At 36.7% G+C, this 26,762-nt stretch overlaps 1 protein-coding gene across 1 annotated transcript in view; it reads right to left on the bottom strand.

The window, feature by feature from the left end:
* The window catches only part of numbl (NUMB like endocytic adaptor protein), a 29,074-nt gene extending 10,995 nt beyond the window's left edge, over positions 1-18,079 (bottom strand). Inside the window, exons 1-4 of the mRNA XM_079610612.1 lie at positions 17,708-18,079; positions 7,684-7,834; positions 5,928-6,002; positions 3,556-3,630 (exon numbers count right to left, since the gene is read on the bottom strand). Of these exons, the coding sequence (XP_079466738.1) occupies positions 3,556-3,630; positions 5,928-6,002; positions 7,684-7,834; positions 17,708-17,748 (342 nt within the window). The 5' untranslated portion in view covers positions 17,749-18,079. The remainder of the gene's footprint in view (positions 1-3,555; positions 3,631-5,927; positions 6,003-7,683; positions 7,835-17,707) is intronic.
* Between the last annotated feature and the right edge of the window lie 8,683 nt (positions 18,080-26,762).

Below are 26,762 nucleotides of genomic sequence, written 5' to 3'. Positions count from 1 at the left end.
CCTGTCTATTCATTGTATGCATTTGATATATGCTGTTTTAATGTACCCAAGTGTACCTAAAATAATATGAGTTTAATATACTGGCTCTTAATTTCTTTTTATTAATTAACCACTCGTAAACTTATGTTCACTGTTCTTTTTTATAAATATAGGTTTTGTGTTAAATCTACAGTATATTCATTGAGTGGAATCGAGAATCGAAATTGAATCGAATTGAGAGCTTGCGAATTGAAATCGAATTGGAACATCTGAATCGATACCCATCCCTAATTATAATACTTAGGGGAGGTTTAAACACTTGAGGAAAGGGGGCGTGGCCCATGGGAATATCACGCATGGGCGGCGCCCCTCCCCCTGGGGAAATGGGCCTGCCACCACAGCTGGAAAAAATCCTAGAGGAAACACTGTAACACTATAATCATTTTTCATGAGTTTGTTTGCCCACATAGGTAATCTTTAACTATTGAGGTTAAACGTATTTGGCTTGCCGTCCACAGAGGAGGGTCTCAAGAAAGCGGCTTCAACTCAAGCTCTGATATACCTCCAGGGACTACTGGTGCTTGGAAGATATTTTTGGAAGGGTGCTTGTCGTATTTTTCTGGTCGCTGAGAAAAAATGTTCAACTTAAAGGAGCCTTATGTAAGATTGTGTCCAAAACTGGTACTGCAATCACTTTCAAATGACTGTAGAGCGGTGTATCCCATGCGTTTACGTTAGACATTTTTTATCCGACTAGAGTTAGAGCAGACTAGAGCAGAGCTGGCAACCCGGATGCCGAAACACTACTGACTTCATGATTGGTAGATATGGAGGGTGGCGCTTCAGGCCAAAACACAACATGACAACATCAACATCAGTTGAGGGCTGCAACTTCACTTTTTAAATGACAATATCCTGGCCGGACTACTGTTGTCAGTGATAAAAGTATTTGAAATGAACATGATTTCTTAATGTCTAGTGACATATCAGGGCCATTTTATGATTAATTGAAATACATTTCTTACATACAGCTCCTTTAATACCACAACTTGTACAACCATAATGTGTTTTTTGTCTTACCCTGATTCACTATGGTAAGCCTAACATATAAATTATATAAATGTTTATATTTTAGATCTGTTGGTATGATTTTTTGAGGGAAATTGAGTAGGCTACATTGCATATGAGTAATCTGTAATATCCGTAAATATTACGGATATCGGAAATATTTACGGATCCATATCCATCCGTAAATAGAGAAAAGTTGCTCCGGCTACTTTGACGTGTGTATTGTGTGTGTGTGGCAGAGGTTAGTTGTCACAACAAGCAAGAAAGGTTGACATAGAGCAGCTAGATTATGAACCTCCGGGGAATCACCCGTTTAAATTTTTTTTGAAAATAATGAAAAAGTGGTATAACCGTACTGAGATTGTGATGAAGTGATTTCAGTTAAATATTCAGTAAATATTATTTGAATTAATGTATCCAAAAGATCCCAACCACATTGTACCGTTTTTGTCATTTTGATTGTTCTAACATGACTAAAGCTTTTTGTGTAGCCTGGACCTCCCACTGTAACAGTGGATACTGTTTCCTTGTCAGGAGGCCGCACTAAATACATAATGCATGAGCTGAACAGTGTAGAAGTGGTAGGTGAGGGGTCAGTGAAGCAGAGGAGGACTGGGTTGAGGTGAGGGGCCCATTCATTGTTGGCCAATTACTGACCGAAGGGGCCCTGGTCAAAGCTCTAAAAGCTTCATCATGGATGAATGTGTCCTGGGGGGGATAACGGGGGTTTACAGTGGACGGGAACAACTTTATGGATTCATGAATGCTGACTCATCTCAGTTGTCAGGAATAAGACTGTCTGGTCTTTACTAACAAAAATAAGTCTGGTCTTGTAATCAATAACCCTTTTACTATAATGAAAATTGACAAGTCAAGTAGGGCTGCTAATCACAATTGTTTTGGTCAATATCGTAATCACGGCTATTTAAATGTTCAGGAGTGGGAGATATGTCCAAAATCTTATGCATATTTCTTTTTCACAATAGTGATATATATGAAGTATATTTTTCTGGAAATAGGGTTGTTATTATATCAAATTTTTAGATACCAGATGTAAGTAAAAAAAAGTCCTCAAACATTCATTGAAGACAAGTCAGAAATACAATAAAAAACTAATTACAAACAATATGACAAATACAATAAAAAAGATGATTCTTAAAGATTCATATTCAAGCTATAAAAGTTATTGAACAGTGAGTGACTTTCTCTATATCTTTTGTAGTTGGATTAACAGTAATGACAGACAGCAGTAGGTATATTAGGCTGCTGTCACTTTAAGACCTAACACATGGATCCAATATACTGACACACATCTGACCTTTTAGTAACACACCCGAAGTCCAAGGTATACTTCGCTTGTTCGTGTTTCGCTCCGTCTCGAAGCGCACACACTGAAACTCACCTGGGGAAGAGTTTTGAGTTTTCTTTTGCAGCTTAAGGCCTGTTCACACCAAGAACAAACAACTATGAAGATAACCATATTGATAACTATATTAGCATCCACATCTATGCACGGTAAAGTTCTGTTTATTATAAGCATGTGCTGCGGTAATGTCGTCTGCCACTGTATTTTGATTGGCTGTAAATCTTTTTTTCGTTCATCGGCTGGAACAAATCATTTTGAAAGCGATTCCAACGATATCGTTCCTCTGTGCCGTTAAGGTTATTGTTCTTGGTGTGAACGGGCCTTTAATATGCTCTTAATAACTCTTTAATATCAAGCATGTCCTGCAGTAGACTGCATTTTGCGGCGGTCACAATTATTAGACTGATTTGACATTAAGTTTGGGCTTTTAAAGAGGTGCAAAAGTGATGTAAAGGAATGGAATGCGCTTTATCTCAATTATAATGTTTCACTATTGTTGGAAGGCAAATTTGAAAGAAGAAATTCTATGAATCGCACAGCCCTAAAGTAAGGTTTAGCACGATAAAGGAGAAGAGGGACAGGACACACAGGTGGCGTGAGACAGCGGCAGGAAGGATTAGGTGGCAGTGCTGACTCATATGCATATGGGAGGATTACTAGAAGGGCATAATGAATGGACGTTTGAGTCTGGAGCCCTTACGAGAAACAAAAAAGAAAGCTTTGTGGCCTTCCGCCTTCTACTATGTGAGCTGAAAAGTCATTATGTGAGGCCTTTGACCTTTTCTGGTTAACTTTCCGGGTTTTGTGTGAGGGAAGGATGTTAGATTAATCCTCCAACTTTCAAAAGAAAAACCCAACCGTGAGAGACACGGGAACCCTTGGCCTCAAAAGTCATCTTGTGTCTGAGACAGTCTAAGTGATGTCTCATGAAGCCGGATGGTCATGTGACGGGTCTTTTGGAGGTCTGCCAGCTTCCTCTTACTGCAGATTTTGTGTTTCCTACAGACCTACTCTCTCGCTGATAGACTTGGCTAATTGATGGCTTGGGAGCTTTTCGGGGATCAAAGACTAGTTTGACCCTTGAATTTGATTACCGTAATCGCTTTCAATGGATGCACAACAAAATGTCTATGCACACATACCTTAGTTTTATCGTCCACTACTCTCAGGCCATCAGCAGACACCCAAAGCACAGCCTTGACAGTTTTTTTCCCACTCTGAAAAGAAATATTGAAACAACATCAGTTTTTTGACAACTGGATATTAGCACTACTGCAGAGGTTTTGATTTGCTGTACATCAAGCATTCTAGCACAATATTTTTTGTCCATGATATATTTCCATGACAGTTTTAGCTTTTGTCAGCTCAATATTTCCTACAGTGCATTAGAGAGCTGGCTGACAACATGCTGACCTGTGATACATGTGAGTTCCAGGAACAAGACCCATTAAGGCCAGATAAAACTTGGCAAATAAGAACATTTATGTAAGGGCAATATTATTATGCAATAATAATAATAATGAAAAAAGTCTTAACTATGTCAAATAAATGCTCTCCTTTTGAAATTTCTATTCTTATCAAAGAAATTAAAATATTAAGTAAAAATATTGAGCAGCTCAACCATTTTCAAAATTGATAATAATAAGAAATGTTTATTCAGCACCAAATCAGCATATTATAATGATCCAAGGAATACATTACAATTTAAAATATATTAAAATAGAAAACAGATATTTTAAACTGTAATACTACAGTGTTTCAGAATATTACTATTTTTACTGTATTTTTTTAATCAAATAAATGCAACCTTGTAGAGCAGAAGAGACTTATTTTAAAAGCATAAAAAAAACGTACATTAGATTCGATTTTTAGAATTTTATATTAAAAAAGATAATTGGAGTACTTTTTACAAGAAAATGCTATTTAATTATTTAAAAAATGCATGTTCAATTCTGTGCATTACTTGTTGCTTCTTTGTAAAAAAAAAAAAAAAATGTTACATTTAATTGTGAAAGAGTATATATAAGAAAAAAAAATTATTTCCATTATTCCGACACCAAACTTTTTAACAGTATTACGTGTGTGTGTGTGTGTGTGTGTGTGTGTGTGCGCGCGCGCGCGCGTGTGTGTGTGTGTGTGTGTGTGTGTGTGTGTGTGTGTGTGTGTTGTGTGTGTGTATGCCTTTGTAGTTACTCGCAATTCGATCTTCCTATCTGGGGGGTCCTTGGCCCTGAGGTACATTCTTTAGGCCAAACCATTAGCACCGCATGTAGACTGAAAGTACACATCTAGTGCGCAATTAGGACAGGTTCAGTAGACTGCACGAGCAGCTCTCTAGGTTTTGGAACAGGGTTTAAATCTTTCATTAAATCAGTTGTGAGCACATGTCTGTTTGAGAGAGTGAATGTTAGGACACAGTGAAATGCATTTAATCTGGAAAAACTGTAGGAATAAGTAAAAGTGAAGAATGCAGGAATCCAAATGTAGTTACAAGCAGCCCAAAAGTCACTGTCCAGCAGAACACTGAGGAAATGACACTGGCTGCAGGTAGAGAGAAGAGACCGGAAAAATAAGGAACAAGCACAGGCACAGAGCAGAATGAGATAAAGGCTTTGGGGGTTTTGGGAAGAAGAGAAAATAAATGAAGTGACTGTGTAGACACAGACACAGCGGGAACTACCAACATGGGGATGAAAGAGCAGAGCGTATATGAACAGATGGAGTGGCCCAAAAGACAAGGACCACACACAGTCAGTGTCATACAAACTGCACTTGTGGGTGAAAAGGTCTTAAAAATGAAACAATTGTTTTACAAACAAAAATACATTATAAATACATATACGGTAATACAGTAATGAGATTTGCAGTGTCAGGATACGGCTACTGACAGAGTAGATATACTGAAGACAATAGCCATTGACAGAGCAGCTCCGATCTATAAAGATTGATTTTTAAAATAAATGAGACTCTGATACTGTGAGGACTGAGGATTTAATGTACTGAGAGTCTATAAAAAGCCTTTTGAACACAATGTGGAAATCTCAATTACTTAGCTTTTTACTTGGTGAGCAACTGGCCAAGACATGATCTAGCAAAAACTGGGGAATAATAATAATAATAAACATATCTATTGCTTATTTTGTGCTGGTTACACATCAACCAGCAGACCAACAGAAACACTGGCCACTTTATATAGAATGTGTACACTTTTCGATTAGGTAGTTTGAGACTTCTTCATTGATTTTTATTAATAGATATTCACAATAGAAATGTCTATACTCTACAAAATCATTTTTACAGTTTCCATAAATTAACTAAATTTGTAATTTCCACCTTATATTTCCACCTTACCTCAATAGCATAATAATAATATAACATAATATAATATTAAATATATCACATTTTTCCTATACTGACTGACTGTACATTTGAGCTTCTTTGGCTGCCAATTAAATTTTTATAGGAAGTGTATGTTGTTTTATTCTGCGAGAATGGAAAGCATTACTGTACTCACCAGTTTCAGTTTTTTCACTGCATCTTCGCACACATGCATCCCTCTGGACTCCTCTACCTCCACCAGACCGAGGTACTGCGGAAAGAGAGAAAACATATATAGAAAAGGGAGGGAGAGAGAGAGATGACATTTTTCTTCCACAACCCCATTCATTCTCTAAATGACATGACATGGGTTGTGAAAATATCATTTTTGGTGAGGTTATATGAGAAAAACAGACAGGAACACAAATTTACTCAACCTCCAAACAGGGCTAGTGTAGATTTCAATGAGGAACCCGTTGAAAACACAGCAGAGGATATATTTGTGGAACTCTGAAGTGAGACACTTTTGTCCAGCCTAAACCAATCAAAATGTCCTCACACGGGCACAATTAATAGTCATCTAGCCAGGGATATGTGATTATGGTGGCCATGAGGACAGAGGCCATTACAGGATTACATCTCAGTCTCACAGACATTCCTGATGCCTCCGGATGGAGAGTAAAATTAGGCTGAATTTAATTATACAAGATCCACTGCAATATATCCTCCACTTTACTTAATGATACAGACCCTCTTTAGTCTTGAAAAAGCATCTTTGCATTTCAAAATAGGATTGTCAAATGCCTTTAATCAAAAGAATTACATAATATGCTGATTAATTAATTACATGAATGATGAATCACATACTGTATATCAGTACTTAGTGAGAAAATAAATGATAAAAAATTAATTTACTTTACGAATGGTAGTGTATAATGCTCTACTTCTTACCATCCTATTCCAGCCATGAGCTTGGTGTTATTGTGTGGGGGTTTGATTGGTCGCCCTTTAAGTTCAAGTCTGTTTTTGTTCAAAGCTCTAAAGCCTTTGGCCCTCAGCCAGACACTGTTAGGGTGTTGCTGACTTTCAAACATTTAAAAAGTCAATCTATATCTGGACATTCCTATTATACCTGTTTTCTTTTGCCCTTTTGCCCTAGTATTGCTTTTGAATAGCAGCGCCTTAGCGTGATATTTATTCCATATGAAGTCTAAGCCATTATATGAGTGTTAATGCTTAAATAAGCGAGTCTGGAACATCATAAATTCGATTACAGACATTTATGTTGGCAGAGCCTGGGTTAGTTTGAATTCAAATGAAACTGACACTATTTACTTGCTTTATAAACATTCCTAGTCTTATTGCACTCTTAGAAAAACGCTTCAATGGGGTTCAATATAGAACCCTAGAGTTACATTTTAAAGAACAAAGTATGCCAAAAAGGTTTTTATATAAGGAGAAATGTTTTAAGTGATTGCATAATACTTTCATGTTTGACAGGTTATATAAATTTTTCTAGAGATAAAGTATGTTTAAGAGGTGCCCACTTCATCAAATTTAATAAACATAAAAATAAATAACAACAAAATGAAATAATTAAACTAAATCCATAAAATGATCCCATGATGGGAACCCCCCTAAAAGGTTCTATGAAGCGCTAGACAGAACCAACAGTTCATATTAACTTCATATTAGTTCACAACATGAACTAACCATGAGCAATACATTTGTAACTTTATTTGTTAATCTTTGTTAATGTTAGTTAATAAAAAATACAGCTGTTTATTGTTTGCTAGTGTTACTTCACAGTGATTAAATGCTGTATGTAGAAGTGCAGTTCATTATTAGCACATGTAGTATATTACACACTAATGTAGTAAGCTAATGTTAACTGATGAAACCTTATTGTAAAGTAACAAAGACTTAAAAAGCCAGTTGACTTCTCAACTTACCCGGACAGGAAAGTTGCATTTGCCCTTCCGTACAGCCTCTTCATCTGCTTGCCATTGATGTGGCCGGCTGGCTTCCGGCACGTAGGTGGGCTTCTTCCTGCGCAGGCTCTGACGCAGCTTATTCATCTCCACGCTCTCAAACTCTCTGTTGCTGAGGACAAGAAAGAAGACGTGTTAGCAGGAGCACAAAATAGCCCTTACTTCACCTGAGCTTCCAACCGTTAAGTCAGAACACACACTAGCTGGGTGTCAACTGAATGTTGACTTATCATACAGACGGCAATGTTTCCAGTCATGCTGGATAGGTAGGATCATGTGATCACTCTGATTTGGATCTCAAAAAAAAAAGAAAAAATGCCATTAATTTATAACATTAATTTAAATAAAAAAAATACATTAAATAAAAAAACAATTACTTTGCTCTCAAGAGGCCTATTTATGTAATATAATTAGGTCATTCATTCTACCCTTAATTTCCATTGCTAATTTCAAATTCGGATGCACAACACAACAAAGCCAGGCCGCTCTGAAGAATGCAAATATTTGAAGCTGTTTAGTCCAATTCACGCATGCAAATCATACAAATTTCATTAGGAGAATTTACAGAAGTATGCATACTAAAACATCAAACACTTAGATGGACAGTTTAGTGAAACAAAAAAGAAGATATTTTGAAAAATGTCCTTGCTGCTCTTTTACAAAAAGGTAAATAGAGACTGAGACTGTTAAACTTGATAAAAATGTTTTATTAATATTTTAGCTTTTTATGTTTTGATTTTAAGTTTTCAATTAACTTTTTTACAAATTTTGTTATGCGCTTTTACTCATTTCAGTTCAGTTTCGAAGTCAACAGTTTTAGTTTAGTTTAAGTTTTTCATCAAAAAATGTATATTTTATTTTATTTCACCTCAATGAATATAATAGTTATTATCTAGTTATATAGGTATGAATTTTGCCAAATATCTTTTCCACAAAAAAAAAAATCATACGGGTTTGTAATGTCATTAGGCTGAATCAATGGTTAAAATGTTTTGCTTTCATATCCCTCTTACATTTCAACTTTTACATACTAAAATCTCATACTATAAAATTAATTATTATTACCATCTTTTCACACGGTACGGCATATCTTCTCCTTTAAAAGCTGTACACTTCCCACAAATCTTCAATGGTCCGTTCTTCAATGTGAACCACACGCCACACAACCACTTTTGCTTTTATAGCATCACGTCAGAGGCCAAAAGCTCACATTTCCCAAAGCCATGACATGTTACGGGTAACAGGTGGCAGACATGGATTGGCGGAAGTATCACTATGCACGCCTGGCCCGAATCCTAAATGCCACGTAACACACCCACATATTCAAAGGAACACATGATTGTATATGAGTGTGTTTTTTTTAATAGCTCTGGCATCTAAGTCTCTGGAGGCTTTACTCAGCTCTGGCACGCGCCTGTTGCTGAGCTTGACAGATCGGATAGGGTCAGACACAGGATACGCCGGACTGGCACCTGCCCCTCGTCCGGGTAGTGAGGCGGGAACGGGCAGCTGAATAAACCACATGGCATTTTTAATGAGGCAGCAGGACATTACAGTAACACCAGTACATTCCCAGGATGGTCTAGATGTTTGGGGGTTCTTGATCAAGATCAGTCAATGCTTTTGCAGGAAGAAAAAAATGGAGGAGCTTCCGAGATTCTGCTATACTTTCGGGATTGATCTAATGGCTGAAAGGCTGCCAAAGCTACAGAACAGGACTCGAGGGAGGAGAAGACATTCACAGATAGAGAACAGGCCAAAAGCCAATTAGAGAAAGAGAAGAGACTTTATAAGGAGAAGAAAGAAGGAGCTTGAGACGTAGAAGGGGAGGGAGACAAGTGCTAAACACACACATTGAATCTTATTGAGGTCACAGTTTTAATGTGTGTCGCTCACACTGTGGTGCCAGCACCACCGTCAAAAACTAAAGATTTTTTAAATCAGCTGGCTGGACATCTAGTTGACTAAATGAATTTAGGCTGATTTGAGGTTCACCTGACATGTTTCTTAGGAGGTGCTTAGATGTATTGGTGTCTAAAAACAGCTGGATGGACTGCAGCTGGGTCTCGATACAAAAACTGGACCATTTTAAAACAGCATAAAATGTGATACATCAATCAATAGGTTTGTAAGAAATAAGGAGACACCAATATTAAAATACTGGGAAATAGAGTATATTTGTATATTATGGCCAATAACCAGTCAGTGTAATTGTATTATTAATTACAGTTTAAATAGTACTATTTACCATAAAAGTAATTATTATTATTTTGAATTAGCTTTTTTTTTTTTTTTTTTTTTTTTTTTGTAATGTACTTTTGTCATTTGTATTATTTTATAAAATGTTTATTTATATCTTTAATTTGTTTTTATTTGAGTTTTTAGTTATTTTAGATATTCCATCATGAAAAGTAAAGATTTAACAGCATTATTGGTGTTTTTTAAAGAGTGAGCATTTTGTTGATTACAAATTTGATCTAAATGTAATCATACAGAAAATGACAATGCACAATTAAAAAGTTCAATATCGACCAATACGGTACTAATATCATGAATCTCTAGTCGGAGTGTGTATGATTGACTGTTTACTTGAATAATAACTACTTTAAAAAAATGTGAAAATTCATTTAATTTCTTAATGTTTATGTGTATATGTAACATAGAAATGAAAAACTGTTCAATAACATAGTTTCTGCCGTGGTATCGCGAAATTCCACTAGATTTGGTATCGCCTGCCTACTAATATTTTGGTGTCCTGACACTCGTTAACACATACAGCAAAGAAAACAATTTGTGCTTGAGAGTTTCTTATGAGACCCGCCAGGGAAATTTCCAAAACATGCATGTGAAAGTCACACAACAGCCATAAGAGCCATCCAAGCCATTCCATGGAAATGATTTCATCACCAAATGAAAACCAGCTGGAGCAACATGGGTAGAGTGAACCAAAACTAAACCAAAACAACACTTAAGACTTAATACGCAAAACATTCTGATGGAACGACCATCTACCACATCAGATCCAAGCAAACATCTACTTATTATAACAATTATACATTTATATTACAAATAATCTTGGCTTCTCTGTGAAGCATAGGCCTATTAACTGATTTATTTTAAAAATCATAACACACTCATAGCAAAATGCCTTTAAAGTAACAATAAAGGCATTTTAAAAGGTATGACTTGGAATACACTGCATGAATTGAATGGACCCCTTTAATGCTATATTTATTATGCTTTCGTGCCCTTTTTGAAACTTGAAGGAGAATGAGAATTATGCATGGATTCTCATTTCTGGGAGAACTATTCCTTTAAGGTAATGGGTTGAAAGAAATAAACGGTGTTAATGGGAGGGAAAATGAAAGAGAGAAAAAACAGCGCAGTGAAGGGGCTAAAACCTCACTTAGGACGCTTCAGTGAGCATAAGGGGCGTAGCATCACGTGTAACTGACAAATCGAAAAGGGCTCCTATAGCAAGAGGCTCAAAATCTACAAAAGACCATCCTAAGCTCCCCTGCGGCATCTGAAGACTGTAGAGATACTGATGAGGCAAAGGCTGCAGTATGACTCTCACTACAGTATGGAGGCGGAGGAGCAGATATAGCTTTTGTCTCATTATTGCTAAAAAATCAATGCTCTCAGCGCAAGGCATCGGACCGCAGCAGCTGCCTGCGCTCATTTTAGAGACACCGTGGGTGGACAGTGTAATGGAGGCTTTTCGGGTGCTTTTGAAAAAGGGAGTAATCGTAGCATGACACTCCAGTCTCTTACGGTAGGCTGTGCTCAGGCCTCTTAACTGGCATTGAGAGGATCGGGTGCAAAATAGTCACTCACAATTTATTTCAGCAGGGATTAACGGGACAGTTCAAATAAAATGGAAAATTCTGTAATTGTTTCATTCTATCCTCATTCTTTACTTGGCCTTTTATTGTTTCAAGCATCTGTGGAATATAAAAATACATTTTGAAGAATATTACTGCTGCTCAATGAATGTGAATGGTGATCAGGGGCTGTCAAACTACATAAAGGTAATTTTTATAATGCAGTTAATGCTTTTTGCAGTTTGAAAGCCCCTGTTCACAATATGCTTTCATTATATGGGAAACAGAAGCTCAGATATTCCTCAAATTCCTCTGTTCAATGGAACAAAAACGGTCATACATGTTTGAATTATGATAAGTTCCGTTATCATGAGACAAGAGATATAAATCATGAGATATAAATATTTGGACCAATACAATAAATCTATAATTATTTTCATTAATATGTCCGATAACTTATAAGTAGTTACATTTTATACTAATTTATCTAAATAAATGAACCCTTTCACACGCAAATTTTATATATTCTGGCTGACCGCCTAGCGTGAGTTTTTCAAGGCGTCCGTTATTAGAATGTGTCACTTTATGCTTTCCATGGTGACGCGTCATTGCTTGTCACGTGACACACAGCAGCCACAACAGTGCTGAATGAATGATGATCTGCTTTTATGTAATTTTTCCTTTTTTATTCAAAATATTCACTCATTTTTTTAGCTATGGCATGAAATATCTGATATTCCGATTGTCAAATATATGCAAGTGGATGTGTTTTAATAATAATAATAATAATATATTTATTTTGTATAGCGCCTTTAAAAGTAGCTTTCTCAAAGCGCTTTACAGACAAGCATAACAACAATTGAATAAACACAATGAAGATACAATAAAAAATAAAATAGAATAAAAAAAAATAAACACATAAAATCAAGTTCAGGTAAAAGCAATCCTAAAATAAAGAGTTTTAAGAAGAGATTTAAAAGTCACTAGTGTATTTGCTTCCCTGATGTTGGCCGGGAGAGAAAATAATATTTTGTTATATATGACAGCATCCGTCTCTGGCTCAGCGCCAGCCAACGCGCGAAAGCACATTTGAATTTAGCAGTTGATCACGTGATGCACTGACCGTTCGAATCACACCAGTGTGATTGTACGCTCCAGGGACCAGCCAAGACTGATCACACATGTGTGATCGTACGTGCGAAAGGGTTTTAACAATAATACACTGAAAAAAATGTGTAATCTAAATGTGAATTTAGGTGTCACAAAATTATAACATAATTGTACGAACTGAATATTGAATTACTGAATATTAAATCATTAAAAAATAAACTAGCTATTATTAAATTAGCATTTTTAAAGTTACATGTGAAATAATAGGAAATAAGAATGCACAATTAAATATATATTTTTGATTGATACAATAAAAATAAAAATATCGGCTGATAACTGATATGTTGCCGATATATCATGCATCTCTAAATTCGATATACACTAGTGTTCAAAGGTTTGGGGTCAGAATTTTTTTTAAATAAATTTTATTGAATTTTATTCAGCTAAAACAGATTCATTTGATCAAAAGTGCCATTCATCAATTTTTATTTCAAATAAATGCTATTCTTTCGAACTTTCTGTTCATCAAAGAATTCAAAAAAATATTTATATCCCAGTTTCCACAAAAAATATTTAGCAGCACAACTGTTTTCAACATTGATAATAATAAGAAACGTTTCTTGAGCAGCAAATCAGCATATTAGAATTATTTCTGAAGGATTATGTGACACTGAAGATGCTGAAAATGTAGCTTTTGATCACAGTAATAAATTACATTTTAAAATATAGTAACATAGAAAAGTTATTTTGTAATATTTCACAATATTTACTGTATTTTTGGTCAAGTAAATGCAGCCTTGAAAGTTATGTCATATTTCATCAAATAAGAGACCACAGTCCAATATGAGTTGTACACATATACAGATACAAAGCTGCACACAAGACAAGTGACCCAGTTTTAGACCTTATAAACCCCGTTTGCAAATATTATCTGACCCAGGGAGCAAAGGCGACTTGTTTCTCTGGCCATCTGTCGCAGCTCGTCTAAAGAAGCCACACCATATCACACCTGCTCAGATTGAGGTTACACTCACACACATAAACATGACACACACCCACATACGTCAGATCCAGACGCGAGTAATCGTGTTTGCAGATGACAGGGGAAAAGGGGTCAGACCAAATGTTTATCCCAAGAGGAACAGGCCTGTGCTAATATCATCAATACTGAAAGACTCTGACACAGTGACCATTCACACTCACAGCCAGTGTGAATATGTGGGTCATTCAGGTTTGCAGTACATGCTGTCGATTCAATCACGTAGGAGTTTTCGATCAGAATTCACTGACATAAGCTGATGAATGTTTGTAGCACGCAAGCTAAACCAATGTCCTAGTAAAACAATCCTCCTACAAAATGTATGTCTGTGTGCAGGTTGCTTTAAAGAGTTAGACAGCCGTGGGCTGTAATGCAGTGAGACTGATTCAGAGACTGCCATCAAGACAAGTCTTATGCACTCGATTGACACTCTGCCTAACCAACAAGGGCTTCTGAGGCTTTTCCCAAACCAAAGTTTCCCTCAATCCACCGCAGGCCGAAATCAAGCTTAAGAGATTCAACTTAAGAGGTATGATTATTATTTGGCAAGGATATTTCCCTTGCTGTGCTGTTTAATTTAGGGATAGCTTCTTATTAGCAGGGGTTATGAAAAGACATTAAACTCTCCTTTGGATATAAAGCAACCCTACTTAGAGTTGCAATGAAACAGAAGTAGCGACAGATTTTCCTCCGGTTATTCTTCAGCACATCCAAGTGTACCAGATTATCGAAAAAGAAAACAATGTAGGACAATGTGGAGTATCGGTTGTGGATTAGATTTAGAGATGTGGGCATTGCATTCAAAAATTGAGCAAGATTGCAGGGGTGGGGTTTATGCGGAATAAAGTACAAAGTATACTTTAGTTTTTATGCGTATGAGTCGAAAAAGAAACTGAAGAGACAGAACAACAACACTAAACTACTGGACAAAGATTAAATGATGTTTTATAAACAAAGTTCGGGAGGAGCACGTTCAAATAATTGATCCAATTATCACATCATTCCAACCAGCTGTCAACAATCAGTAATCAACATTTCTATCCAATCAGCATGAGTGGAGACCTATATACATACTCATTTGACTCACCAACGTTCCTCGACAGTTTTTCAGCATCCCTCCACCACCCCGTCTCCTCACACTCGCCTGGTTACTTCCTAAACCAGCAATACGGGGGGAGTACTCTGGGTTCGGGCCGAATACCGAGCCCGGAGCCCTCTCCTCGGACAGCACGCCAAATACGCATACTATTTATTCCATCTGACTTATTTGTGAGTGTGAACTCGTGAATCTTTCTAGTGCGAATATGTTCATCATTAACTTTGAAAGGATTTGCTTTCAGCTCTAAGCAAATGCCTGTGTTCACATCCAAACTGAAGTATATTTTGGGCTTAAATGATTGGAGAGATTCAGCAGAAAATGGAGTTATGCAACAACAACAAAATTACAAGGTCAAAACTAATTTAATCAAATGAAACATGCATTGATGAATTAAAACTTGTCATTTTTCATTGAACAAAGACATTCAAAATCGATTAGATAAACAAATGAAGAGATTATTTCTTTTATTAACCGGACACTTTCCGGTTCATCTTCATCCACCTCGGTCTTCCTCAACACCCTATATGTCCACCTGGCGTGCGTAAATATTTTTTAATTGGAAACATTTTATCGCACTCCCTAGACTCTCCCTAGGCCTACTGACCTTGGCTACAGAAAGAGGCATTATTCACAAGTTTCTTCTCATAGCATTTGTAGATTAAACTTGAAACATGAGAGACAAAAAAGAGATACAAGAGATAAAGTCTTCTACCAAGAGTGGGGGAAGGAGGGGCCTGTGAACGGTTGTTATCTGAGGCTTTGCGTGTGAATACCTCAGTTTTCCTTGCTATGTTGACTGTGAAAAACAGCTTTTATTTTAGGTATTTTAAAAGCTGAATAAATGAAACACACAAGCTTTTATTGAATGTGCAGACTGGACAGACTGCAAGGGAAGAATGGCTAAAGGTCTTCTCGAGTCTTCACTTGAATTATTGATTTTGTTTATTTTGGGTGAAGGGCAAGACATTGAAAATAGCTCTGAGGTTTTTCAACAAAATGGCAACCAAGTACACAGTCTATCATAGATTATCCAACATACAGTGGGTAGATTGACATCCAGGAGGTTACGAGAGCTGAGGCTTGCCCTGTCTAGACAAGCGTGTGTGATGCTCTTGAAAAATAACTCAACCTTGAGATAAAATTGAACACCTTGGTTTTCCAAAGCATTTCCGACCATTTTGAATGTTCATAAAATATATTTTTGTTAAACAAAGATCTGCGTGTAGCGTCAGTTATCAGCTCAATCTAGCTTTAGTCCGGTTGATCCATCATCTAAATAAACTTGGACTAGGGATTAGTCACGATGGTCGACTCGTTAATTAATGAAATTCAGTGGGCAACTGGGATGTGTTCCTGGGTCAATATTGTTGTTTTTTCTGAACAACATTCCCATCAACCAATCAGATTGTAGGGTTAGGCTTAGGGCAGGGCTTGGGACTTCCTTACAATTTAAGGCTTGGTTAATTAGTTGGGGTTAGGACTGTTTGTTGACATGAATGCTGTTCTAGGATCAACAAAAGATGTTGATCCAGGAACATGTCCTATTTGGCAAAATCATGGATGAGCATCATCAAACAAGACATGATCCTGGATGAGGATCAACATATTTTTTGGTCCTGGAATGGCATTCGAGTCAAAGAAACATACACAACAGACATAATTTTATTGGGCAGGGTAAATCCATAGGGAAAAATAAAATAACCTAGAAAGGAAAACTGTAATATAATAAGATTATTTTTCTTATAGGCTACATTAGAAATATTAATAGAATTATCTTAAAAATAAATATTAAATTAAAAACCCCACACAATTCAAGATATATTCTCTGTAAACAAATCCTAATAATGTACGTAAACCATTTAGTTTCTGAGGTAATTATGTTTTGTTTTAATAATTTGATATCTATATTTTTACTTTTTCTTTTTTTTGAAGTGTCGAATGTTGTTCCAGGACAAACAAAAGTTCATATCAAAATTATAAGAAATTCGCTAATGGGTAAGAAAATAGGTAACACTTTTTTAGGGTCCAACTATTAACTAGTTGCTTATTAGCATGCATATTAGGATATTGGCTGTTTATTAGTACTATACAACACATATTAATGCCTTATTCTGTATGACCATTTTCTACATCCCTTAATCCCAAGACCTAAACTTAACAACTTTCTAACTATTAATACGCAGTAATTAGCAGTTTATTGAAGCAAAAGTCATTGTTAATAGTTAGTTAATGAGAATTGGACCCTAATATAAAGTAATCTAAATCTAATCTAAACCTATATATTTTTGAAAACAAGTCTTACTAGTTTTGCTTACTATGTTTTAATATGTTTAATGGGCAAAGGGGGAAAAGTTGGGATTTTTTTCTTAGTGAAAATGATGATTCCTCATACACAATTGTAGTGACCTATTTTGCCTTCTATCAAGCATGTAACCGTGGCCCTTTAAGGCCACCAGTAAGAGAAACTGATAGGTAGAGACATGAGAATCCTCTCAGTCCACTGCGTTCTCTGTAATGATGCCCTTCCAGGAGAGGAACATCAGACATGATCAGTCGTTCATTTGTTTTCTGATCAACCAGCCTACAATGCATTTGATAACCGCAAAGAGCCACAACAACAAATAAATCGAATAATAAACAGACAGATAAGTATCAGCTGATCTATTCAGTTGGTATATCAATTTATCTATTCATCTGAGCCATATGGAGACTCGTGCAGTTACTTCCTGTAAGAGTATTAGCCAAACACAAGCCTTCAGAATAAGCTTTGTTACTAATCTGTAAGATGCACTGGTTCTATAGGGCCTATGTATTTATTTAATTTAAACACAAATTTCACAGCACGAACCAAAACATCCATTACCCTATTCCCGTGAGGCTAATTCTTCATCTTTAAATAGAAAGAAAACTCACCTCCCCTCTTCCGTCTCATCCATGTCACTGCTGAAACTCATTTTAGACAAATAGCAGACGAACAAAGCCAGGTAAAGTATCAAAATCGAACCACCGACGGTTTCGCAGTAAAACTGACGTTTGATGTAAAGCTTGAGGCAAAATGCTGTTGAATATTCAGTACCGGGATCCAAGAGAAGGAGGAAACCACACCTCCCCTTCAGAGATTAACTTGGAGGAGGCGACAATAACACATGTGCTCAGTCTCATCACCATATGTGTCCTCGCCTACAGAAACACACGCGGACGCAGGGAGACATGCGAATTTTGCCTGGATGTGCTGAGCTGCAGCCTCTGAGGAACAAATCAACTTTTTGTCTTTCCACAACAGACTGGGAGGGGAGGATGGAGAGCAAAAGATAGAGAGACAGGGAGGGGAGGGGGGAGAGAAACAGAGGAGGAGCGCGGGCGGAGGTGATTAGACGAGATGGTGATGACACACTTTCAGTCGCCCATCTGCAGTGCCAGTTGTCTGTCGTTGTGTTTGTACTCTTGCTGTGTTCCTAAGCTGTACTCTGCTCTTTAGGCATCATTTCTACTCATAGAATAGCTAATGAAAAAAAAAAGACAGTTTTGTTATTCTGGTAGATTAGTTATTCAGGACAGAGCACAGTACGTGCACATAGCATGCTTCCTATAAGCCTATTAATGCTTTAGTTATGAAGAATGACCTCAGTGCACTGGATACTGCTCAAGATAATACTTGCGTAACAAAATGCCTTTCAAAATTTAAAGACATAGGCTACTGCCTTTTTAGTTGTATTTTTTCTATTGCTTTTTATTGTTTTGTAAAAAAAATTCTACGGAAAGACGTTTCCTTAACATTTATAATTAATTTGTTTTAATATTTTTTAAATAATATTTTTATTATTTTTTATTTTTGAGGAACCACTTTGAACAAAAATATTTACTTAAAGATTTTAAGTTAATAATAATAATAATAATAATCTAAAAACACATTAATCTTCTCTGATGTCAGTTAAAGCATTTTTAGTAAGTTTTATTTATAATATAAATGGATTTTTTTTATGATTTAATAAATTATAAGCTTTTTTTAAATCACAAACTCCCTGCAGTTCCCTCACAAACCCCCATTTTTTTTAAAACCCTGATCTATATGGATATATATATTCATTAGTTATTTATCTATTTATTATTTGTTCTGTATACATGTACATGAAAGGTACTACAATATCGCAATTACCAGTGGATTTTCTGTGCCTCCAGCTGAAGAATTGTGAAGTAAATTGTAGACCATTAAAGGTGCAGTGTGTAATTTCTGCAATGTTAGTGGAATAAACCGAAATTGTTTTCAAACAGGTTTCCCAAAAACTGACACATGGTTTGGGTAAGTCCCAAAAATGCAAATAAGGTCTGCACTCTAAATTTTTTTTATTATAGACAGGAGATAAAGTTGGCAAACGTTTCGGTTCTTTGCTTTCGTTAGTGTGACAGTTTCACTAAAGGCATTTTCATAAACGGACATTTCACCCTCTCCGTTTTCATAAAAGTGTTCGTTTACACGAACCCGTGTATATGCCGTCAAGAGCATGCCAAACCTATAGGTGGCAGACAGTGTAACGAGAAGCTCAAGCCCACGTTAGCCAATCAGAATCCCGAAAATTTAGGTCGCACTTTTGACGAAGTGCAAGTTCTGTCGCATACTGTGACGTCGACTGCCTAAAACTCAGTTTTTCTCAGTTTACATACAAACGTGCAAACGGAGTTTTCCAAAATCTCCACTCTGGCCGGAGTTTTTAGAAAGAATCGTTTTCAGAGGAGAATTCTCCGTTTGCGTGTAAATGAGGGGCACAACCGAAGGGAAATGTCTCCGTTTTTCAAAATAACCATGTATGTGTAAACGGGGCCTTACTCTCAATATAGAAAGCACGCTGTGATCATGATTAAACAATCAAATAATTAGTCCTCTCAGACTCCAGTTTAAGTCCATCTGAAACAGTGGATACTGATTACAAACAATGTTGAAACTATACAGTAAGTCCAGCCTCAAACTCACACCATTGGTTGAGCCAATGTTGAAATGATGCTCAAGCAACATTTTGAAAGCACAATATTGTTTACTTTCCAACCTCACTTATTATTGTCTCTGCACATTAAACTGGGATAGAAAGTATTTTGAATTTGTTTGCCCAATAACAATTATGAAATCACTCTACCAAAGTCACTTGAACGCACATATTTAGGACTTACAAACTTATCTGTTGAAATTTCACAGGACTTGAACGCAGCATAACTGTTCATTCAACATCAGCTGTCTTGTGATGACTGTATAAAATCATCACTTATCTTTCAAATCATGTCGCTGCACCGGGAGTCTCTTGGCCGGTCCGACTGGTGGAGCTTCCCTCTGGTGCTGAATTGATCACGCTCTGTTGATTGAACTTGTCCTAAATTCTCATGACCCAAATGAGGGTCCACCAGCAGGACTGGATCAATGTATTCACATGGACATTTAACCAGACTAATCATGTCTAGCATTTTGTATAGTTGCTTTACCCAGAGGCAATAAACAGAGGGGTCTTGAGCTCGGAAGAAAAATCACATACAAAGTCCTGCAAAAGTATTTTGGTCCTAAAACAATTCTTAATTAATTACAAATTTCGTCACACACTTTAATTCACAGCACTTCATTCTACAAATGTAACCGCTTTGGGTTAAGAAACTCTCCAATTTAGATGGATTGACACAATACATGTTTCTATGCTATTTGTTATTAGTAGAGATGTGTGTATATCCAATCCTCTCTGATTTGAAATTATAAATGCTATATAGGAGGACCTCATATGAATATAAACAGGCCTCCAGGCAAACATGCTTTCCGTTGCCAGTCTGTTAAACAAGAGTCAATCAATGTGTCCTCCTCTCTCTAGAGGGTCAGTGAAAGCGGGGTCAGATTTATGTAGTTTGACTGTATAAGCCGCATACTAGAGAATGACAGAGTCACAATGATTCAGTGGCACATTGCCCTCTACCTGCACTGAGCAGCAACATGACAAAGGCCTGCGTATCTTTACTGAGCCGTCAGAGGATACATGATCTGTAAATAATCTGTCAGTACAGCTGGATATATACCAAGAGATCCACATTAAACAATCACTCAGAGTTAATTCATTTATTGTAATTTGTCATTTTATTTGAGAATGTCGTTATCAATGTATTGCAATTTTATTTCTTTATTTATAATTACTAATCTATTTTTATAATTAAAACTGACCCTATTTACTTTCTTAACACACATTCCTGGTCACATTGTACAAGAAGCATCACTGCACACCAGTGATGAGAAAGAAATGCACACCAGTACAGAGAAAAAGAATATGGGTAAACTTTTATCAAAATGTAGCTAATAATTTGGCTGATTAGAAAATTAATTAAATTATATACTAATTTCTAATAATAAAATGTGACAAACTATAATCTTAGCCAAGACTAAATTGAACATTAAAGGGTTAATTCACCAACAAATGTATAATATTGTCATAAATTACTCATGACTTTCGATCATCTTAGAAATACAAATTAATATTTTTTTTAAATAAAACCTTAGACTTCTGTCTATTCAGCCAAAAATGCCATGCTTTAAAAACTTCATAAAGAGATCTTAAAGTAATCCACATGAATCAAATAGTTTAAACCAAATCTTCTGAAGAAACATGATCGCTTTCTTAATAAATGCACATACACAGAGCACATCAAACGCACTTGCTTAGTGCGCAAGAACAAAAGCTCAAACGTGTTTGTGTCACACAGGTTCTCACACGTCAAGCAAATATGTTTGACCTTCCATTTACCATATTTGAGGTGCACTACGTACGTGCTGATCAATGTTTATAAGTGAACAGGGCTTGACAAACCAGCCAACCTGCCATGCGGGTGGATTTCAGCAGTGGCGTGTAATGCTGCCATTCCTACAAGCCACTTTGGTGTCTTGAATTCTCTCTCTCTCATCTCTCTCTCTGACCAGCCTGTTCTCACGTAAATGCGTCTCTATAGCACGCAGTGTGTTTTTTGGGGAATTTATACGCGAAAATGAGTTTTTACGTGCATATGATACGCAGTTTTTGCGTGCATTTGAACACATGCGTATGCACGTAAAAACTAATTTTCGCGCATACTGTACAATATTGCACGATAAACACACTGCGTGCTATAGAGACGCATTTAGTGTGATCGGGTTGCTCCGACAGAGAGTTGACACACAAATCCTCTCACTCACTTGTTTCATTTACTCCAGATGAATATTGTTACAGGGCTTGAATTTCGCTGTGGGGATTGCGGGTATTGTGCATCATTTTACTTATTCCCGCAGATTTTGTGCTCACACCCAAAGTGCACCTCTTAAATTTAGCTCTTTTTCGCTGCTTATTGCACTTAAACAGTCAAATATACACAAAATAATGTCAAAATACCGGTCTTGGCGAGTGTTCACATAAACACAGTCAGTTATGTTTTAAGTGAACATAAACAGTTGAGAAAGAAAACGCATGTGTAGCAGTATGGATCCGTGCGTCAGGTCTTAAAGTGACAGCAGCCTAATATACCTGTTGCCAAATTATGAGATAATATTAAAAATATCTATATGGCATCTATATATCTATATCCCCCCCATATCTATAAATGCTGAGTGGCTAGTAACTTTGGAAAACCACTAGCCACATTGGCTGGTAAGCTAAAAAATTTTTTTATCAAGCCCTGAATAAAAGCCTAAATTAAATCGGTTAACTGATCTTGTCTCTTCAGAAACCTTGGATTTGGATAGAAAGAAGGGTGAGTAAATGATATAATTTTAATTTTGGAGTAAACAAGTGCATGAAACCCGCAGTTTACTTCCAAAATATCCCAACAGAGGGCGGGGCTATGACTTCCCTCAGCTGCCCTGCATTCAGTCCCATCACCATGGAGGGGAGCCCCAGGCTCATGTGAACACACTGGCCCAGTCTGCTTGTTCTCAAAGCCTCAAGGCATAAAAAGCAGCCCATCTGACGCAGAAGCACTGATATCAAGCAGACGAGAGCCTCCAGCGAGGCCCAAAGAGGCGCAGAGACCAGTAGCGATGCCACTTCCTTGTTTGTTCTCTCTAACTCCACTGCATTCGATTACTAAATCTTAGTCTCAAAAAACTCATTCCCCCTAATGTGGTTTCTCCCAGCCCTCTCCTCTTTCTCTCTCTGCCTGTTTTCCTCCCTCGTTCTAATTTTCGCTACAGGCATGATTGCAGTCCCTGTTTGATCTGACAAGAGACCCAGAGAGCAATCACACCCAGAGGTCCGTCACGCTAAGAATCCTCACTGTTCGTCATACCTCACTCCAATCTACATCAACACCCCCCAATCACCACCTCCTTCGGCTGCATGGCAACCAGCTCCCATGGCAACCGCTCCTACAAGGGTTGTATGGGGTGAGTACCAAAGCCTGATGGAAGGAAGATGCTATGGGAGAAATGAAGCATGGAAATGATGCGCTACTGCAAACACATTTTGACTAATTGTCGTCTTGACACTACTTCCTGGCACATGGTGGGGAAAATTCACAGTTTAACTACGCATAAGTGTCAGGAGAAAGTCTAACATACCTAATGCTAATATTTATACAAAGAATGTCTTAAAATTGGCCGAGAGCAGGGTGTTCAATGGCTGATACAGCATAAAACCAACATGAATATATTAGCAAATGAGACACAAAATTGTGTAAATTATTAGAAAATGTATTAATAAATAAATGAATAAATAAATAAATAATTGTGGAACATTTGCATGGGAATTTCTGTGCTTTTTCTTTGTTTGTTCTGGTTACTTAATAAAGTTGATTGTTTAAAATCAATATTAATTATAATTTGTAAACCAATTTACTTACATAATGTGGCATAATTCAAAGTGAAACAGGATATTTAACAAGAAAAAAAGTATGGCACAACTTTATCCATTGGTAATTGATGGAAAAGAATGGAGCCAATCTAAATGCAAATTCATTAAAACAGTTCTTAAATAGTTATTTAATGTGTTAACATTATTCAATAGTCCATTGTGGCCAAAGTGATGACAGTGAAAAAGAAACGTCATTTCAGAGGAAGAGCGGGTCATTACTTTTATAGTAAGTAATAGTTACACTCCAGTTTCACTTTATTTTAAGGTGACGTAGTTACATTGTACTTACTAAAATAAGTATTGAGTAATATTAATTACATGTACTTACTATAGAGTTACGGTTAGGGCTTGTTACTTGTAATTATGCATAATTTACTGTTACTACTATAAGTACATGTTGTAACGTATAACTATGTACCCTTAAAATAAAGCGTTACCAGATTTTCTTACTTTTTGTATTGGAACAAAACGTAATGGTGAGCTAGCACTTCTGTTAAATGTCCAAGCGGGCATGTTTAATCAACCGATAATTTCAAAATGGCTAAATACCACACGTAAATACCATTAACCTGTCTTATGTATAAATATATCAATAGGTCAGAGGTAATGTCAACAGTGCTCACTGACATGCTAATACTTTCATTCAATTCTCCCCCACAAAGTCTACATTTCCCTGAAAAATTATTAAATGCCGCTGGGTGCACATTCACACAGTACACCCAAGAATAAATAGACCACAGTGGGACAGCACGAAAAAGGCCAGTAACTGACAAATGTCAGCATGGCAGGACCTCCAACCACGTCCAAGTCCATATTGGATAAACACAAAAACTGTTTTTAAATTTATTACCCACAATTATTAGACTGCAGCCGAATGCTGCGATGACTCAAGTATGTTTAATGGAGGTTTCCACCACACTGGTAAGAGTGAGTCAGGAAAAGTGAGTGGAAAGGAGAACAGACCCACAGATGGCCCACAGCAGGACTGGGACATGCCACATGGTTCCTTCTTGACAGCTAGTGGCATCCAACACAGGGAGCAGAAGTGGACAACTTTGTTATGCTAATGGCGTGGGACAGCTGCCTGTGGTCATGGGGCGAACTTAGGACGTCACTGCACGAGTGGAACTAATAAAAAAATGCTAATAAACCTATCATCACAGACGACACTGGTTCCTATCCATGCCATTAAATGACTACGGATGCACAATATATTGGAACCATATTTGTTATCAGCCAATATATATATAAAAATATATATATATATGTATTGGTATAGGCCTATGTGAATAAAAGTCTAAATTATATGTTAATAAAAACCTAAATTCAATCTGTTTATCATATAAAGCAATCATGTTTCTTCAGAAAGTTTTGGACTAAACCGCTCAATTCATATGGATTAGTTTTTCAATCTCTTTATGAACTTTATGAAACATCAAAGTGGTAGTTGTATAGCTGTCAATGGAGAGACAGAAAGCTCTCAGATTTCATCAAAAAGATCTTCATTTGTGTTCCGAAGATGAACAAAAGTCTTACGGGTTTGGAACAACATGAGGGTGAGTAATTAATGACAGAATTTGCATTATTGGGTGAACTATACCTTTAAAGAAAGTTTGGAGTTTCCTACTCATTCTTCCTTTGTTTTCGGAGACTTGACATCTGCATGCTGCCGTTCTATTTTAGAAAGAAAACAAAGGCATGCACTTGTCTGACCCTGTTGTGATACCCAACCAAGAGTTTTTTTTAAAGGAAGAGAATAAGAAACCATTATGCTATCAGGCCATGCTACAAAACATTATCTCAAAATAAACCACCTAAATTGAAAATATTCCAGAAATACCTGTTTGAAAACCTTCGATGTTACTTCAGCAGACGGCTGTTATTTGTGGACTACATTGATTGTGCTTTAGTAGTGCCTTTTGGCTATAGTCTGGACACTTCACCCAGTGCATTAGATTACCTTCGCTAGGCAGATACAGTGTATTGATTCAAACTAAAAGGCAAGAAGAGCAAAGCAGACAGAATGAAGTTAGCGCTCCATGCTAGAATGAAACGACTGTTATCTCCACCTCTCAACCAGTCAGTGAAAGTCGTTTAAGCCATGGAAGCGCACCTTTCCATTAATGTTTTGTCTGGTTGTAAGGAAGCAAAGCCTTGTGGGACAAAGGGGGCCTCTGACTCAACAAAAACTCATTCAACCCAGGCTGAGACGCTTCCTGAAAACTTTCCCCACTTGATAAAAATCATGAATAGTGGTAAATTTCAATTAGAGCAGATGAATATTATATTACTTATATATATATTATAATTATTATAATTTGATGAGAATTTTAGTTATATAGTTACATATTAGCTACGTTTAAATGCACCCAAATAATCCATTGATGGTTCAATCAATCCAAATGAAAAGCCTTTATGTAAACACCTCATTCGATCCGACTGGGTTCGATCTGAATGAAATTCAAATCAAATAATCCGATCAATAGGAATAATTAAGCATGTAAACACTTGAATTGCACACGCTCATTTTCTCAATTTTAAATTTAGATTACCTTAGATTACCATAATCAAACACTCACTTTGGGTGTGTTCACACTTGTACTCCTGGTTCGCTTAGCATTCACATTGGCATTTTAACACCGAACCTAGATACCAAACCTAAAGGCATAGGGATATGTTCACAACCTGATTGGTCGGAATGTATCACGTATATTTCGTGACGGAACTTACCGAACCTCCAAAACAATGCTGTGTGCTGGGATATCTGAGCTTGTCTTATGTGCGTAGCCTGCATATAATGGTATTTTGACCAGCTGAGAACTCGCGAAGTGCTTATAAAATGTGTAAACCAGTCAAAACAGCAGCAGGAATCCCTCCGTCACACACACAAACGAAAATCTGCTTCGAGAAGACGCGGTTCTGATGTCTGAACAGAACTGTGATGTTCAACATGAACCGCACTAACTGAGCAATCACAGGGTTCGTTTTAATTTAACCAAACACGCCAAGTGTGAACACACCCTTAAAGTTAATCTTCAAAAATCACTAGTCACAACGATGCCTAAATTCATTTGTAGTATTTAAAATTATATTTCTAAACGATTAAAATGATGGTTTAGTTTTTTAAGTTT

This window comes from Phoxinus phoxinus (assembly GCF_949152265.1).
Source record: "Phoxinus phoxinus genome assembly, chromosome: 4".
Lineage (NCBI taxonomy): Eukaryota > Metazoa > Chordata > Actinopteri > Cypriniformes > Leuciscidae > Phoxinus > Phoxinus phoxinus.
Note: the sequence above shows the minus strand (reverse complement) of the source record. Positions and strands in the feature narration are given on the sequence as shown.